At 44.1% G+C, this 19,091-nt stretch overlaps 1 protein-coding gene across 1 annotated transcript in view; it reads left to right on the top strand.

Annotated features, from left to right (window-relative positions):
* The first annotated feature begins 2,387 nt into the window (after nucleotides 1-2,387).
* MYO5A (myosin VA) overlaps nucleotides 2,388-19,091 on the top strand; it is a 251,677-nt gene continuing 234,973 nt past the window's right edge. Inside the window, exon 1 of the mRNA XM_068275462.1 lies at nucleotides 2,388-2,720. Within this exon, the coding sequence (XP_068131563.1) occupies nucleotides 2,694-2,720 (27 nt within the window). The 5' untranslated portion in view covers nucleotides 2,388-2,693. The remainder of the gene's footprint in view (nucleotides 2,721-19,091) is intronic.

The following is a 19,091-nucleotide window of genomic DNA, read 5'->3' as shown; positions in this document are numbered from 1 at the left end:
ACTTGCTCATTGTCGGCCTCTTTATCTCTGGCTAATTCCGAAAAACAAGATTCACAAACTTTTTTGTTTGGTAAGGCTGGTTGCGCACAAGACCAGCATAAGTCTGGCTCTGGCCTTTTATGACGGGTCATGTCCTCTAAGATAGGGGATTGCGACCTTTCTCTCAGTTGTTTTCTCGGAGAATGGTCTGCCAGACGATATCTCCTTGGAGAAAAGTAATCCGAGTCATATCTGTCATAAAAGGGAGGATGTCTAGGAGAACGTTCGTAATCGTAATCATATCTCCTAGGGGATCTCTCTCTGTAAGTATTATAATAGTTTCTTGCTGACCGCCGTTCTGGCGAATGCATCCTAGTTGGGCTTTTTCTATAATCATAGTGTCTAGATGAATTCCTTCCTTGAACAAAGTCCATATGCTGAGAACTTCTTCTATGGGAATTCGATCTAACTGCTTGAAGATAGTCTTCATATCTATCCCGGGATTGTGAATGAGATAGGTTTCTCCCAGATAAGGACTGGATGCCTTTAGCGACCCTTTGTCCTTCTTCTCCCTCATACGGACTGTGAAAACACAAAGAAAAGAAGGATGGTGTTTTCACTGAAAAAATCCGTAGAAAATACAAAAAGAGAGAGAAAAAGCACTCTTTTTTAATGATACTGCCCCAGCACCCTGGTGATCTAAAACAATAATAAAAAAGAACACCCTGTGCAAATACCAGAGACAAGGATACATTTAGTATCCTGTTACCTGGATACCCCAGCTGAAGTGCCTGGCGTAGATTCGTCCATTTCACCTTCAATATACAAACAAAATTCCTCCTATCAGTACTGGTACATGGAGATTCCCTTTACAGCTTGCGTATAAAAAAGAAAATAGTCAAGCTACCTGTATCCGAAGAGGAATAGGAGACCAGAAAGGTGCTTTGCTGCATCAGGTGTTTGTGAGAGAAGCGTGGTACCGGCTGCGGGACGCTGCCACCCACGCTGCCTCTCCGTGCTGGCTGTACGCTAAACTGTAGGCTCTTCCGGACTTTTAAACCGGAAGACGCGCGACCAATCCCCTTCAGCTGCAAGTCTCACTCCTCACGAGACTTACAGCGCTCTCTTCCGCGCCATCTTAGATGCTGGCAGTCCCTGCATAACGCTCGACCAATAGGAGTGCTGCAAAGAATTCTCGCCTGAGATCCCGCGAGATGTCGTCCTAGCCAGGCACCCAGAGGGAAGAGGTAATCCACCGGCAGTATCTTCGGCTTTTACCTTTATTTAAAAGGTTTTTATAGCCGATTGGGGAGCGGAAGAGGCACAGAAACCGCTACATTAAAAAAAAAAAAAAAAAAAAAAAAAAAGGTAACCCTCCTAATAAAAAAAAAAAAAACAGAGAAAGGAGGGATAGTCCTAGAGAACCTGTCCATCGAGGACAGAAAAAAAGAATGGCGGAGGGGGGGAGATTCTCCAGTCTTAAAGAGAAATCTGTCCTATGGGGTCAGGGGGGCGTGGCCTAACCCATATGTATGCCGCCATGTTTATACAAGAAAAGGAAACTTCCATATTCCTCTCAGTTTAGGTTCCCTTTAAATATATTGATTAATGGGACCAAAAAAGTGTATGTATGTGCTAGGGGTTTTGCTGTTTGTCAGGGGGCGGCCTTGGGTGGTAAAAAGTACAAATCCGACTCTGCATACTGACTAGGTTTCTAAAACTAGTCCACAGTGGGTGTTGCGTTCCATTTCCTTTAAAAACAGAAACGCTCGGATACCATACTCCATTAGATCACACGGGTTGGACTGTGAATGTTGATTAGATTTACCACTGCAGTGTGGCTTTCCACAATGCATCTGTCACACCACAACGCCCCACGGTGTATATAGCATGACGCTCAAACAAACTACAAGATAACCTAAAACACACTGCCTCTAGGTATGAATACTGCATACTACCCCACCTCTTGTTCCCGCGCTATTCGTTTAGATTGTAAGCTTGCAAGGGCAGGGCTCTTTCACCCTTTTGTGTCTTGGATTTTGTACTTTGTACCAACTCTATATTTTATATATTAGTGTATAACATGGTCTGTATTATTTTGTACTCCATGTTTGTTTGTTTTTGTACAGTGCCACAGAATATGTTGGCGCTTTATAAATCAATAATAATAATCAAAGATAAAGCAATGATAACTAAAGATCCTGAATACTGTTATTATTACTGAATCAGGCATTGCTCCTGAAAATCATAAAAAAAAAAAAAAATAGTATCTCTGTATATTCGGCAAATATCATCCCAATCCAATGCTGCTTGGTGGAATTCTATTTTTAGCCCTCCCTGTCATCATCATACTGTCTGATCTTTGAGGTGTTCTCTGTCGCCCTCTGGCGGAGAAGCAGGGTGAGCGGTGTCTGCAGTCTGCGGACAGCAGGAGATGCTCTAGTTACAGCCGATGGGAGGCAGAGTCAGCCAAGCCATCCTCCAGAGAAGTGAAGGCAAGAATCACAGCTTCCCCTCCAGCCATCACTGATACCCACAATGCACAGAGACGGACACCAAAATAGAAATCTGGCCGCCAGGTAACATGGAGAAGCTTGCCTGCCCGTCGCACTGATCGCCGCGCCTGGTGCACACCGCAGCTCCGCGCCGCCGACTGGCCTTCTGCAAGGCGGGGATCAGCGCGGCAAACGAGGCGATTCTTAGCGATCACCAGCATGGCTGCATCAGAGCTGTACACAAAGGTAAGAGAGCCCTCCCCAGTGGCCCCCGTGCACTGACAGCACCTGCCCTCCCCGGCCTGGGACCAGCCCAGCATGCTGCTACCGCTGCCTGGAGGGCGATGAATGAATGGCTGCTCCCCATTGTGCAGCTCCAGCATCAGCTGGCTGCCAGATCATCGCAGTGCATGACTGCAGCAGGATGGGATAGAGCTCGTCTCCTCCTCATCTCTGCTGTTTGGATTTAGTGTAATCTGCTGCTGATATTGGCTTTCCATTCTCTGTTACACTAGCTGTGTCCTAGTTGCTGTTTGCTAATGGCAGTGGGCATGATCTGAGTGACTGCTCCCAAAATAGAACAGGATGACTTATTGCTTCTAGAGAGATGGGAAGCCTCCAGGGTGTAGATTTTGTGACACTGGGTGGATGAGCAGCCCACCAGTTTGTCCTTGACAATTGCTTGTGTTCAGCATTGGGCAGGGTATCTGCTAGAGCCACATTCTGTGATGTCACTGGGATGGAGATCATGGATGAAAGTAGTCCTTCCTGTCAGTGAGATATGGAAATCTTATCAGAGAGAAGCATTCCTCTATGGGGTTGAGGAGGATGCTACAGCCAGTGCAATATGTGACTCTGTGGCCCTCTAAACTGTGCCTGCATCATTATCACACAGTGATGGGGAAGGATGCAGGAAAATGAAATGTATTCAGAGGCCATTTTCTGGAAACTGTATATGGAACATTTAGCTCTTAGGGTGTTTTGCAAGCCTTAAAATCATAGCAGGTCCCGACTCACCGATGGAGCAGCCATTTTGTGGGCAGGCTTATCGCTTATCCAGTCAGTTTCCAGGAATACAGGACCTCTGAGGCACAAAGTTTGCAGTGTGCATCATCAAGCAATGATTCCCATTCCAAGACAATCAATGGGCTGTGTGCTTGTAAACAGAAATTATATCTAAAATTTTACTTTACTTTAAAGGACACCTGAAGTGAGAGGGATATGAAGGCCGCCAAATTTATTTCCTTTAAAATAATGCAGATTGCTGCCTGTCCTACTCATCCTCTACCTCCTAATACTCCTAGCCGTTGACACTGAACCAGCATGCAGATCAGGTGTTCTGACTGAAGTCTGACAAGACTAGCTGCTTGCTTGATTCATGTGTGTGTGTGTCAGACACTACTGATGCATGAAAGATCAGCAGGAATGCCAGGCAACTTGTATTGTTTAATAGGACATAAATATGGCAGCCTTCATCTCTATATCCCTCTAACGTTAGGTGTCCTTTAATAGTTTTTCTTGACAGAAACCAATATTAGCACATGATAATCGGGTAATGAATGTTAAAGTGGATCCAAGATAAACGTTTACTCATTGCATAATTGTGTTCCTTTTCGTAGGCCTAGTGCACACCAAAAACCGCTAGCAGATCTGCAAAACGCTAGCGGTTTTTGAAGCATTTTTCTTATTATGCGTTTTGGTAGCGTTTTGCATTTTTTGTAGCGTTTTTACTTAAAGTGAAGCGTTTTTGTGTAGCAGATTACAGATATTGTTGCAGTAAAGCTGTTACTGAACAGCTACTGTAACAAAAACGCCTGCAAAACCGCTCTGATCTGGCGTTTTATCAAGCGTTTTGCGTTTTTCCTATACTTAACATTGGAGGCAGAAACGCCTCCGAAATCCCAAAAATGCTGCAGCCCGGGAGTTTGCGTTTCAGCTAAAACCAACCCGCTCTGATGTGCACTAGGACGTATAGTTTATAGGGCATTCCTCAGGCCAAATACTGTTTTTTGGTTTGTTTTAATACTCTAATTCCCTATAAACTAAACAAACTCCACCCACAGCTCCTTTTGTGCCTTGGCACTGTAGCAAGGGCTTATGGGAGCTCAGTCTGGGCAGAAGGAGGAGGAAGTTACTAGCCAGTGATTTCAGAGGCAGAGGGGAGGAGGAGAGGGGAGTGAATTTACACACAGACAAGCGGATAGCATCTCCAGCCATAAGCCTGTGACAATGTGACAAACAGAACATGGCTGCCCTCATTGTATCGCAGGAATAAATAATCATACATTTTTAAAGCTCTTTGCAGCTAGATATACTAAACTATCTAAACTTTAGATAAGATATATAGACAAGTTACTTGTTATAGTTAGTTTTTCATCTCGGATCTGCTTTAACCTAAAAGCAGCTTTATTAAGTAATCAAGCTATCTGGTAATTAATCACTAGGTTTCCAAATCTGATTAGGTCTTAGTAAAGTTGTGGATCCGCCCTGATATTTCTGCTTTCTTTATGCTGAGTACACACAATACAACTACGACGGGATCAAACAGATTATTTCTGACAGTTGTCTGATCGGTTCTTGATTGATAGCTGGATCAATTTTGGGAAGGTATCATTGGAAATCGATCTCATTATCGATCGGAGCAATTTGAACCTGTACACACAATACAATTTCCCGTCCAATCGACTGGATCAAACCAATTTATTTCTGACATGTCCGATCAACTCCCAATTGATAACTGGATCAGTTTTGGGAAGGTATAATTGGAAAATCAGTCCAGTTATCAATCCTGAGAAGTTTGACATTATGCAACTTCCTGTCAGATTACTCATCGATCTGATAAAAAAATGCATTGCATGTACCCATCATTACAGGCAACAACTCCCATTAAGTCAGTTTAATTGTTACTACTTCCCCCCCCCCCCCCCCCTCTGTGGGTTAAGAATCCTGGGCTGTAAATCACAGTTTATCACTGATAACTAGTTAGAGGTCATAAAACTGTGTACCACCTTTGGATTCAGGAAACAGATAAAAACTTCACTAATTCACAATATATTTGGTATGGAAGCTCAATATACATAACACAAAACTACCATTCACCTGTTCGGAACGCAACGCACATGATCGATTGCCATCTGCATTGCATAGCTGATCCCATTCGCTCTGTGTTTTGGCGAAAATGCATGCAGCGCATAAAATATGAAATTCACAGTGTAGTCTATGGACTAATGATATTTTTGTGTGTCGCACACATGTTGCCAAAATGCGCACGGCAACGCATATAGTGTGAATGAGGCCTTAGGCTAGGTCCACACTACACGCTGATGTGAATGGTGACCACACATATGCTGTTACTTTTCACTGATTTAAATGTATATTCGCTTCACACAGATCTATTACATCTGACATGTCCTAATAGCTTTGTTATTATGTCATGTCCAGCGTGTCGTGTGTGGAGAAGTTGTGCACTGTGGTAAGTGTGCATTCTGACGCCGCATTACAACAGAAATATGTAAACTGATCCATTGGTGAAGCAATCACCCCTGCCATCGCAGGGGGGCCCAGAGGCTTTGGGGGGCCCTCCTCCTCCCTCTCCCCAATTGCAAGTGCAGCCAATTTGCAAAGAAACCTCCCCATTTGCATACAAAAATCATGTGCAGGAGCGTGTGTAATTTTTTTTTCTTGCTTCCTGAGGCTGCTTCACCGCAGAACACTCTCTGCTGCCGTTCACTGGCTCCCGATCACATGACCCGCATGGGGATCGGGGACAAGGGGGCCCCATGCTATCATTTCTGCAGGGGGCGCTATTAAGTCTAGTTACACCCCTGAACGGATCCTATAGCTAACTGATGTTTTTGCTGGTACTGGGAAAAAAGCCTACATTTAAATTTATTGTTTCTCTCCAGTTTTTCACTTCAGGTTTGCTTTAATCATCCCTTAAAATGGCTGCATCCATTGTGTTTATAATATCTTTTAGTGGAATAAGCAGAGATTCATGATACACATGCTGCATACGACCAAAGAAGGTTAATTTAATTGAATGACAATAGAAAACTTTAGTCTGGGTTGCTTATGGCCAAAAAATATTATGTAATATGTCAGCAGTGGGCAAATTAGTATGGAGCCATTTTTCTCATTTTACTTGTTTGTATCATAATAGGCAATAATACCTCTAGGCCAGGGGTGTCAAACTCAAGTACCATGTGGACCCCATGAGACCTCTGCTCCTCTGCCACCCTGGACTCTCAGAAAGGGTTGACACACTGACAGTCCAGGACACGCCCCCTTGTGTTCAGCACTGCCAGAACATAGCACTTCACCCACAGTGCAGAAAAGGAGTCAGAAGAGCTTTCGCTGGCTAATTGCCAAACAAAATACTGCTAACTTACAGTATTGTACCACCCCCCCCGAAGAAAAAAATTACAACATAGTAGGGAAAATAAGCAAAATAGACTAAAGCTGCGGGCACATACATGAAAAATGTCACACAGAGGGATCAGTTAACTGTTCGGAGTGGGGGGCTATTCAAATGTGCTGTGAGGCTACAGGCTTGCGTGCTGCTGTTACTATAAAGGAGGGAGGAGGCCTGGCAGAGTGGCTCTGAGCTGAAGGGGAAAGGAGGAGAACATTGCACTCAGATTGTGATTGGCTATGGTGATCTGATACTCTGTATCGCTGAGTATCATGGCTTGCTGCACACATGCTACATTCTGAGCAGAGATGACCCTATTTGGCTGCCTCGGCTGAGAACCCTCTACTAGGGGTGGTCAGTGAGATGCAAATAATTTCGAGTTGATGCACAATTATGCACATTTTGTATACAAGTTTGTGCAGTTTGAAAATGGACCACTCATATTTTACCTCAGCAGGATTTTGATTGGTTCATTTTTAAGCTTCATACATTTTCGTATAAAATGTGTATAATCAACTAGAAAATATTTACATATCATTGACCGTCCCTTCCCTCTAGCATCTGTACAAGTCTCAATATTCTCACTTCCTGCCTGTAGACTGGAAGCAAATCTGCTGGCAGCGGGGAAATCTGAGGAATGAGACTCCATGGGCTTGATTCACAAAGCGGTGCTAACCCAGTTAGAGACTTTAGGCATGATAACCATTGCACCATGCCGGTGAAAAGCCAGTTTAGGAGTGATAAGATTAGGCGTGATAAGTTTAGGTGTGATAAGTATAGGCATGCTAAGTTTAGATAAGTTTAGTTCGCTTGCAAAGTCCCGCACGCAAAGCAGCGCCATTAAACTCTATGCGAAGTGCACTAGACTTTACTAGTGCAAAACTTTTGATCAGCTGTGCACTGCGGTGCTAACCCAGTTGGTGCTTAAACTTATCACGCCTAAACTTATCACACCTAAACTTATCATGCCTAAACTTATCACACCTAAACTTATCATGCCTAAACTGAGTTTAGGCATGATAAAGGGCTTTTCACCAGCGTGCTAACTGTTAGCACCGCTTTGTGAATCAGGCCCTATGAAGACAAAGTAAGGCAAGAAACCCACTAGAAGCAATTTTCTGAGCGATTTGTGATTTGAAAACTCTTGCTAATTTATTGCTGTGGGTGTGATCCTACTTGAGCGATGTAATTTTATAAATATCCACAATAGCATTGCATTAGCAAGAGCTTTTTCAAGTCACTGGCACTTAGAAATCGCTCCTAGTGGGTTTCTGGTCTCAAGGTATGTAGCTAATCATGCTTCATAGAAGGATATTCAAAAACATTAGTTTAAAAAACAGATATCCAGAGTTCAGGTGCACTTTAATTTTACACCAAACCATGGCAGTCCATATTCAAAATCACTTTGAGGAATTTTATATTCATCTTGTAGGAGTTCATTCCATTATTTGCATCATTTTAATAATTTATGTGGAGATTTCCCATGTTCAGCAAACATACAGCTCTCCAGTACTTGCACTGAATACTTGATGAGCATTCAAGGATGAAGAAAGTTGAGGAAGGTGGAAACAGAACCATAGCACTCTGATGGGGATTTATCAAGTCAAGTGCAGAGAAAATTAGTATTAGGAAGTTTCCAGTAGTCCAGAGCAATTAACCAGTCTGTGGGAAAACAACAATTCTGACAGCACCCCTTTCCCCTTTACACAGTCCATTCTCTCTGAAGGCCTTTGCAGTTAGTGACGTAGCTAAGGAGCTATGGGCCCCGGTGCAAGTTTTACATGGAGCCCCCCTAGCACTCTATACATAACAATTGATGTGGCGCACCAAGGACAAAGGCAGTGTCAGAGGTGCAAGAAGGGTATGGGGAACAGTTTGTTAATGATTACTACTATTCCAAGCATCTATAGAAGTGATTATTACCAGCAGAGAACCAGTAGAGAGCTAATATTGTGCTTGAGGGAGGGCCCCTCTGGCCAAAGGGCCCCGATGCAGTCGCTTCCTCTGCGCCCCCTATTGCTACGCCACTGTTTGCAGTGTTGGTTCCATCTGGAAGTGAGATGTTGCTTTACTAGTGGTTGGCACTGCACCCCTTCCCCCCCCCCCCCCTTTACACTGTCCAATCCCTCTGAAGGTCAGATGCTGCTTCACAAGTGGCTGGCACTTGACCCCTTCACCTGCAGCTTGTTATCCACTTGCCACAGTAGACACTCACTTACTCACTCACTCTCTCTCGCACTAACCCTTCCCTCTCACACACACACACTCTCTCTTACTAACCCTTCCCTCTCTCTATTCCAGAAAACAGAACAGGCTGTTGGTAAGCATGTCTGTACATCGTTTGTTTCCAAAATCAGAGAGTAAAGGTGGGTACACACATCAGATAAAAGTTTTTGGAAAATGAAAGATCACAGACCAATTTTACCCTTTTCCATGTAGTATGAGAGCGATACCTACACAGTCTATTCTATTGAGGTGAAGTCCCCATCAGATACAAATCTTTGCAAGATGCTGCACACAAAGATTCCATACACATGCAACAGATCAGTATCTGCAAAAGATCAGCCCCTGCAAAATATCCGTTCCTGCAAATTGCATTCATAGTCTACGATATCTGCAGATCTCATACACACCTTGTTTAACGGACATTCATCTGCAGATCAGATCCATCAGGATGGATCTTCAGATCTGCAGATGAATGTCCATTAAACAAGGTGTGTATGAGATCTGCAGATATCGTAGACTATGAATGCATTTTGCAGGAAGTGATCTTTTGCAGATACTGGTCTGTTGCATGTGTACAGCATCTGTGTGTGCAGCATCTTGCAAAGATTTTTATCTGATGGGGAGTTCAGCTTAATAGAATAGACTGTGTAGGTATGGCTCGCATACTACATGGAAGGGGGTAAAATTGGTCTGTGATCTTTCATTTTCCAAAGACTTTTATCTGATGTGTGTACCCACCTTTACGCTCTGATTTTGGAAACAAACGATGTACAGACATGCTTACCAACAGCCTGTTCTGTTTTCTGGAATAGAGAGAGGGAAGGGTTAGTGAGAGATGTCATGCTGCAGGGATTACAATAGAACCCCAGAGGTTAGTCATTAGTGATCCAACATGATGGATCGCCAATGAGGTTGTCAGTGGTGTCTGGTGGGGACTTCTGTACCCATTGTGTGTGTGTGTGTGTGTGTCTGTACTGTGGCAAGTGGATAACAAGCTGCTATACTCTGAAGATAATTACTCTGCAACAAGGACTATTCATGGCTAAGGGCTGGTTCAGACGGACGTCTGTGTGGCGTCGCGTTTGGGGGAGTTGCGGCGGCTGCACGGTCAGGCTTTCAGTAGCCTTCGCGTCGCGTTCCGATGCGGTCGCGTTTTTTCTTCCCCTAGGGGGACATTAGCCGTCGTGGTTGGCCGCCCCCTGGAAGCTACATGTCGCTTCCAGGGGCAGCTCGAACGCTAGCGAAAATCGGGACCCGAACGCCGTGAACGTGTAAACACGCGCAAAAGCTCGGTGTGAACTCTCCCATTCACTTGAATGGGCGCGTTTACCGTGACGTTCCGAACGCTTGCGGTAAACGCTCCGCAAGCGTCCGTCTGGACCAGCCCTAAGCTGTGAAGCGAGTTGGAAAGATACTTTGTAATAACATTGAATTAGAACTCTAGTACATGCAGCAAAGTGCCAGTTTGTAGCAATTTCTGAAGGAAGGAGAGTGTCACTTTGGGTTGGTGAGAAAATAGCCAGCAGGCTTTGCAGAGGGAGAACTGGAGAGAGGTCACTCCCAGGGTCTGATCAGCTGAGTTGGGTAAATTTTCTTGGTGATGTCATAAAATGGTGATTTTTCTTCATGACAGAAAATATTTTAGATCTTTGTATTTAACCCTTAGACTGCTGCTGACATCTATAGGCGTTCTGTGTTTTCGCATCCATATGCCACATACGCCTAAAAGCTATTTAATACAAAACTACTTCTGCCTGCAGCGGACATCTATAGGCATCTTTGTGTCCTGATATTCCTTTGCCATGAATGTCTAAAAGGCAAAGTTTTGGCTCAGTCCCAACTTTGCCCTAAGGGCTCTTTCACATTAGGGCAGATTTTCTGCGTTTCAACGCAAAGGGTAAAGTTTGCGTTACCCAAGGTGAAATGAAAGTCCATAGACTTTCATTTTAGCTTTCACATATAACGCAGCCTTTTTGTGCGTTGCGTTACACTGCACCCAGGCGCAGTTTTTCGGCCAACGCTAGCTTTATGCGTTACAATGTTAGTCAATGTAAAACGCACACTATGCGCGTTTTTAATCCGTTAACGCAGGCAATCAGTCCCAGAATGCAACAGAGGAACAATGTAGAAAGTTGAAAACTAAAAGAAAAAAAAATTACCTGCGTTTTTCTATGTGCTGTAACGCATTGAAAACGGATTAAAAACGCACACTCACTGCAGTGCAACGCATATCAACAAAACGTATGCTTTGAGCGTTCTCCAACGCAAGCTCTGATGTGAAAGAGCCCTAAGGGCTTGTTCACAGTGCTCAGTTGTGTTGCAGAATAATTCTGCATGTCAACTCACTGCCTATACAATTCTATGGGACAGTTCACAGTATTGTGTTGTAACGGATCGCGTTATTCTAACTCGCTGCATGCAGGCTTTGTATTAACCTCCCTGGCGTTCTATTAAGATCGCCAGGGAGGCTGCGGGAGGGTTTTTTTAAAATAAAAAGCCCACTAGAGGGCGCTCCGGAGGCGTTCTTCCGATCGCCTCCGGCGCCCAGAATAAACAAGGAAGGCCGCAATGAGCGGCCTTCCATGTTTTGCTTACCTCGTCGCCATGGCGACGAGCGGAGTGACGTCATGGACGTCAGTTGACGTCTTGACGTCAGCCGCCTCCGATCCAGCCCTTAGCGCTGGCCGGAACTTTTTGATCCGGCTACGCTGGGCTCAGGCGGCTGGGGGGACCCTCTTTCGCCGCTGCATGCGGCGGATCGCCGCGCTGCAGCGGCGATCAGGTAGCACACGCGGCTGGCAAAGTGCCGGCTGCATGTGCTGCTTTTTATTTGAGCCAAATCGGCCCAGCAGGGCCTGAGTGGCAGGCTCCGGCGGTACTGGACGAGCTGAGCTCGTCCAGACCGCTCAGCAGGTTAACGTCCATTGCAGTTCACACTCAACGTGCATTCTGCAACGCACCACTGTAAACCTAGCCTTAGGGCTTGGACACACTTCATTTCATGAAAATAAAGCATATTGTGAGGTGCTGTACACAGTGGTGCCATGCCAGTTAAATAAAAATCGCAGTCATAGTGCTTGCAGCGCTTTTTAAAAGCATGCATTTAGGAAGTGCAGGAAAAATGCAATGCATGCAACTTTCATTGCATTTTTTTAAGGAAAAAATCATGGAATCAGGAAAAGAAAGCCTCAGCTAAGTCGCAATCGCATCGCAAACGCATAAGAATTGCAAGTAGAATTTTGATTAAAAACGTGTGTTTGCACTTGGTGATTTTCAGTGTGTACAGGTCCTTAGTGTTACATCTTAGAGAGCCCTGTTACGGAGGTGCAGGGAAACCAAAGCTAGGAAGCTTTCCATACACTGTGAAGGACAAGGTGACATGGGGTGACAGTCAGTGACAGCACAAGGGTGTATGCAGATTGTGCTTTGCCTTATTTAGGCCTTTACACTAAATGATCAGTTTCAGCAGATTTGTTTTTTATTTTCCCTGCAAGTCTCTGCATATATCATTTATGGTTTCCTTGTCTTCTTTGCCTGGAGATGTGTTGGTTGTTGGTTGGAATGCGGTAACTACCCGATTTTACAAGTCTGCGAAATACCATCACTAAACGCAGCAGATCTTTCTATGGTTTCTGTGTATAGCTGGGAAGAAAGCTGCCCAACTGGCTCCTCGCTCTGACTCTGGCCCATGTAATTGTCTTTTACCTTCAGTCTGCTTGCTGGAAAGGGGAGCTGGAATGCAAAGTGTCTACAGAAAAATGCTGTTTATCACTCAAGCAGTTCCAGCCTAAAATGTCAGATTCTCAGAGGAGCTAATCGGGTGATTTGTTTGTAAGTGCTCACATGACAAACAATGTTATACCATCTGAGTGACCAGAGGATATCTTTTTATGTCAAATGAGTCTCCTGCTGCTAAAAATCCTGTTTAAGATGTGGTCATGTGACCTAAAGCTGCCCGGCAGCAGGTTATATAGGCAGAGCTTTGTTCAGCAGTCATGCCATTCATTATGGAGTACAGACAATTGTCTGGGAACAATACAGCCTGAACACTGAGGTTTGATTCACAGCGGTCAGCTGCATAACCCACTCGTTAAAATGAGTGTGAACTGCAATAAAGACGGGACATAGACTTTAAAGTGAACTTCTCCGGTTTCATACTTGCCTGGAGCTTCCTTAAGCCCTGGTAGGGCTGCACATCCCTCGCTGTCTCCCTGGGTGACTCCTGCCACCCATAATTTGTCCTCAAAAGCCTGGCCAAGTCGCGCATACGCAGCCCAGCAATGGAGCGTGACGCGGCCAGGCTTTCGGGGACAGTTGTGGGTGACAGGAGTAACCCAGCTAGACGGCGAGGGATGAGCAGCCCTAACTGGACTTAAGGATGCCACAGGTAAGTAATGTACCAGAGACTCTTCTCGTCTCTGTTACACTTTAATGCAAAGCCTGCATGCAGCGAGTTAGAATTACGCAATCAGTTACAATGCAATACTGTGAACAGCCCCATAGAACTGCATGGGCAGTGAGTTGACATGCAGACTTATGCTGCAATGCAACTGATGCGCTGTAAACTAGGCTTAAATGTCTGTACTACAGGAAATGGCTGGTGATGCGGCGAACTCCTGATCCCAGGGATTGAACAACAGATCGCACTACATTGAGTACTGCTCCTTGCTATCAGCATGGAAGAATGCATGGAATAGATTTCCACTGAGAAAGGCTATTGCACTGTTTCTGTCACCGCGCTTTTCCTCTGCTCGGTCCAGTATATTGCCTAGTGCACACCAGAGCGGTTCGGCTGCGTTTTGCGATCCACTTGCGGCTGCGGATACGCTTGGGTAATGTATTTCAATGGGCTGGTGCACACCAGAGCCGGAGGCGGTTTGCAGAAACTCGTACTCCCGGGGTGAGGCATTTTTTGGATTGCGGATGCGTTTCTGCCTCAATGTTAAGTATAGGAAAAACGCAAACCGCTCTGAAAAACGCCTGAGCGGTTTTGCCGGCGTTTTTGCTACAGAAGCTGTTCAGTAACAGCTTTACTGTAACAATATATATATCTACTACACCAAAATCGCTACACAAAACCGCAAAACGCTACAGAAAAAAGAAGAAAAAGCATTTCAAAATCTGCTAGCATTTTGCGGATCTGCTAGCGGTTTTTGGTGTGCACCAGGCCTTAGATGGGATTGCGGTTCGTTTGCAATTTCTGTGAGAAGGGGGAAAAAACATCCAGGAAAATATTTTGAATTGCCGAATTCGCACAGTGGTGCAATTTCTGTGCAATTTTCCTGCACTTCTACACTTTTTATGGGTGTGTATGAAAAATGCAGCAGGCACGACAATTGTGAGCGGAAAACAATCATGTGCACCAATGGAAATATGAGTCTGCTGTTTCCTTTGGTTAAGTAACATTTTGTAATCAGAATCGCTTAGCAAAATGCTGCTAGTGGAAAAGAGCCCTGAATGTGTTTTATGGCAGCAGAAAGTTTTCTGGACTTTGTAAGTTCCTGCTGGTATTGTTACCCATGTTTAAGGGAACCTAAACTGGGACAGATATGGATGTTTCCTTTTAAACAATACCAGTTGCCTGGCTGTCCTGCTGCAGTATTGGCTGAATCATAGACCTAAAACAAGCATGCAGCTAATCCAGTCTGACTTAAAGAACAAGCAACACCCATGCTAACCTAGTAATAAAAAACACATATATAAGTAGATAAATACTACTTCTACTTACATAACAGATGTATTGTGCTATCCATGTAATTATTCCTGTGAATTTCATAAAGGAAAAAGCAGAAGATCCTATTGCAGGCAGTGGCCATTTTGCCAGGCTAATGCTGACATCATATCCTCCCTGACTCTTGTTTTCCCCCCTCCCTTCTCTTGCTCATTGTGTATTCATTAGCTGCCCTCCTCCCAGAGTCTTTTTTTTTTTTATTATTATTTACACATCCAATCACTGAGTCACTTCAGCCTTGCTTGTAAACACAAATGATCAGCTAGGCAGGGAAATAAATAGAAGAGGAGGAATATATTATAGATAAAAAGAACTCCCAGCATTCAACTTTTTGGCACTGTTTGGCACTAGGGCCAGTGCTCCTAAAGTATGTGATATCTCCAAACCATAACAGCAGAATAAGTTTTGAATGCAGGATTAGCATCTTTATCACTTAATACACTCAGACCAGTTGCTGTTGAAATTTGATTTTTATGGTGACAATACCGCTTTAAAGAGAACCAGAGACGAAGCACCCTCATGTATTTTATTACATTTATCAGTGGGAACATGACAGTAAACACCTATCATGCTTTTAGTTTTATTCTTCTCAGTCTAATCTATCTGTTATCAGCTGTGATAACAATCCACCTACTGATTCAGTCTAGGTTTGACCTGGAATCATTATAGCTGAGTCACTCTTCTGTGGAGTCTTTTCAAGCCCAAGCCTGCCCCCTCCTAGCTCAGATTTCCTACTCAGAGCTGTTGATATGGGAGGGGCTGCTGCTGCGGAGGAAGAAGCTCTGAAACAGACAAGTGTATCTGTGTGCACTGTGCAGCCAGTCATTATCTACTGTATGCAGTTTCATTTCTATGAGAGACACTTCCTACAGGCAACCACACAGCATGCCAGAATAATAAAGTTGAAAGCACACAGATGAAAGCCTGCTGCAGCCCTGCTTGTCTATAGTCTCATAGAGGCTAGACAGCACATCCAGAACAGCTTATAACCTGGCGGCCTTATTGGATATTTCCTGGAGCAATAATGTATATAAAACACTCAAAAAGGCACACCAGAGTGGCGAAATTATAAGGTAGAGCATTTATTCTTTACAAGCTACCGGCCGATAAGTTTATTTTGTGTGAATCGTTCATCTCTGGTTCCCTTTAAGTCAGAGCACCTAATCTGCATGCTTGTTCAGGGGCTGTGGCTGAAAGTATTAGGTCAGAAACCCATTAGCAGCGCTTTTCTGAGCGCTTTGGGAGTTGAAAAGCTCTTGCTAATGTAATTCTATGGGTGTGATTCCACTGGAGCGATGTGATTTTATAAAAAATCCCCCATAGCATTGCATTAGCAAGATCTTTTTCAAATCACCAGCGCTTAGAAAGCGCTCCTAGTGGGTTTCTGGCCTTAGAGACACAGGATCAGCAGGAGAGTCAGGCAACTGGTATTATTTTTAAAAGGAAAAATCCATATCCTTCTCAGTTTAGGTCCCCTTTAAGGTCTGAATAGACAGTGTTTTGTTGACCTGAGTATTGATTAGAAAAGTGAACGATTACCATACTTCATAGAGCAGTGTACACTGAATTTAATGATTGAATAACAGTAGGTCCATAGACAACCTGCTAAGGTTTTGATATTCAATGCTGTATGATCTGTGGAATGTACTTTAAGACCTAGTCTGCCCTATGGTGGCCCTACGTACAACTTACAGGACTTCTAGAGTTAGCTGCTAACGCCTTAGTGCTAGATACCACAGCTTGTCTGCAGAGCTCCTTGGAATCCAGGCCTTGTTGGGTCAGAGCTGTTTTTATGGCACAGCCTGCCCTGTATTATATAAGACAGGTGGTTTTAATGTTTAGTGCATGTACAGTATAATTGATGTACAGTGCGTGTATTTGTTGGCGTATGTATGGGATACTCTCCTCTTTGAAAACAAGCAAAACACTGTTCATTTTATGAAGCTCCCCCCGCGCTCCAGTGCATGCTTGTGTCTGTTGAAGCATCCTCTGTTGTCTAGCACTTGCTTCTGCCTTGTGGAGCACTCCCTGTGCTCCAGTGCATGCTTCTTCCTGATAAAGTAAGCCCTTCCTCTACTTGCCTGCTGCAAGTTGTGTTCACCGCACACTTTCAGGCAGGGGTCACACTTTTCTTTCAGTTTCTACACTTTTCAGAAAACTGAAAGACAAATGTGACCTCTACCGTACAACAGCTAATGTAATTTATAGAGAAAACTAACAAATTGCGCAAGATGTCAGTTTTTTTTCTGCATGCGAAATCTGCATTAAAGTGTGACCTAGCTCATTGATTAACATGAGTTCTCAGTTGAAGTCAGTTTTTCTGTGCAGAAAACGCGTACGAAAGCCGGTAAGTGTGACCCCTGCCTCAGTCCTGAAGTTGTATGTAAGTGTCTTTCATATTATTTAAAAAGTGACCCTGATCTTACTGTAAAAAAATAAAAAATAAAAAAGATAGTGGCCCTGATCAACAATGCAGAACACTTGAATATTTCATTTTGCAGTATTTGTTAGATAAAGTCATGTCAACACCAATATGTATTGTATAATCTGCTACACTGTGTTAGGCATGGAACCCACTAGAAGCGCTTTTCTGAGCACTTGAGTTGAAAAGCTCTTGCTAATGTAATGCTATGGGTGTGATCCCACTTGAGCGATGTGATTTTATAAAAATCCCGCATAGCATTGCATTAGCAAGAACTTTTTCAAATCACAAGTGCTTAGAAAAGGCTGCTAGTGGGTTTGAGCCCTTATACTGTAAGCTGCAGTGCTGATCTCTGCTTGGATGATGTGATTTGGAGCTGTGCTCACTGCTCATTCATGTTAAAATTCACCAACTAAACTCTTAAACATGTTTTCATTGAACTACAGTTTAGTAACACTGAGTACGGGTGTAAGACTGACTGGCTTTGTTTCTGAAATGGGAACATCTGCAGTGCTGAAGTTGTATGTTAGAACAAAGTCAAAATTCTTATCATATATTGAATTACTGATTATAACCCCATTTGAAATGATTTAAGCACAAATAAATGCAAGTACACTAGTGCTTTAAAGGACAACTGTAGCAAGAGGGATATGGAGGCTACCATATTTAATTCCTTTTAACCTTCCTGGCGGTATGATTCGCGCGGCCGCAGGAGTGTTTTTTTTACTTTATTTTACTTTATTTTTTTTAGCATGTAGCTAGCCTAGCGCTAGCTACATGCTTCCCCCCCCCCCCTCCCTGCAGCGTCCCCCCGTAGCGTCAGATCGCCGCTGGCGCCGCTTGCCCATAAGGAAATCCCGTTCTGATCGGGATTTCCTTGAGGGCTTCCCCCGTCCCCATGGCAACAAACGGAGTGATGTCATCGACGTCACAGGGAGTCCCGATCCACCCCATAGCACAGCCTGGCGGCGATTGGCCAGGCTGTGCAAGGGGTATGCGGGGGGGGGGGCTGTATCATGGCAGGTAGCGGCGCATCGGCGATCGCAACAAACACGCAGTTAGCAAAGTGCTAGCTGTGTGTTTGCAAAAAAAATTATGCAAATGGCCCAGCAGGGCCTAAGGAATCCTCCACGGCGGCTTACCCCGTGTCCAGCACGGGGTTACCGCTAAGGAGGTTAAGCAATACCAGTTGCCTGGCAGGCTTGCTGATCCTCTGCTTCTAATGATTTAAGCCATAGACCTTGAACAAGCGTGCAGACTATCAGGCAATTCTGATGTTCTTGTCATTGTCAGATTAGCTGCATACTTGTTTCTGATGTTGTTCAGACACTAATGCAACCAAATACATAAACAGGGCTGCCAGGCAACTGGTATTGTTTAAAAGGAAATAAATATGGCCGGCTCTATATTCTTCTCACTTAAAGTGGATCCGAGATGAAAAACTAACTATAACATGTAACTTGTTTATATATCTTATCTAAAGTTTAGATAGTTTACACAGCAAATCTGTCTGCATACTGCTTTAATAGAATATGATTCTTTCTTCCTATGATACAATGACAGCAGCCATGTTGTTTGTAAACATTACACAGAGGCAGGCTTATCTGTATCTTGAGCACTCAGCCCTATAAACAATAGGAAAGGAACACAAGTATGCAATGAGTAAAAGTTCACCTCGGATCCACTTTAACTTGTCCTTTAAGACATCGATGGGAGGCACCATTGCTGACTCTGGCCTGGTGCACACCAAAAACAGCTAGCAGATCCGCAAAATGCTAGCAGATTTTGAAACGCTTTTTCTTCTTTTTCTGTAGCGTTTCAGCTAGC

The sequence above is a fragment of the Hyperolius riggenbachi genome, chromosome 3 (genome assembly GCF_040937935.1).
Source record: "Hyperolius riggenbachi isolate aHypRig1 chromosome 3, aHypRig1.pri, whole genome shotgun sequence".
Lineage (NCBI taxonomy): Eukaryota > Metazoa > Chordata > Amphibia > Anura > Hyperoliidae > Hyperolius > Hyperolius riggenbachi.
This window is presented reverse-complemented; position numbering and strand designations above follow the sequence as displayed.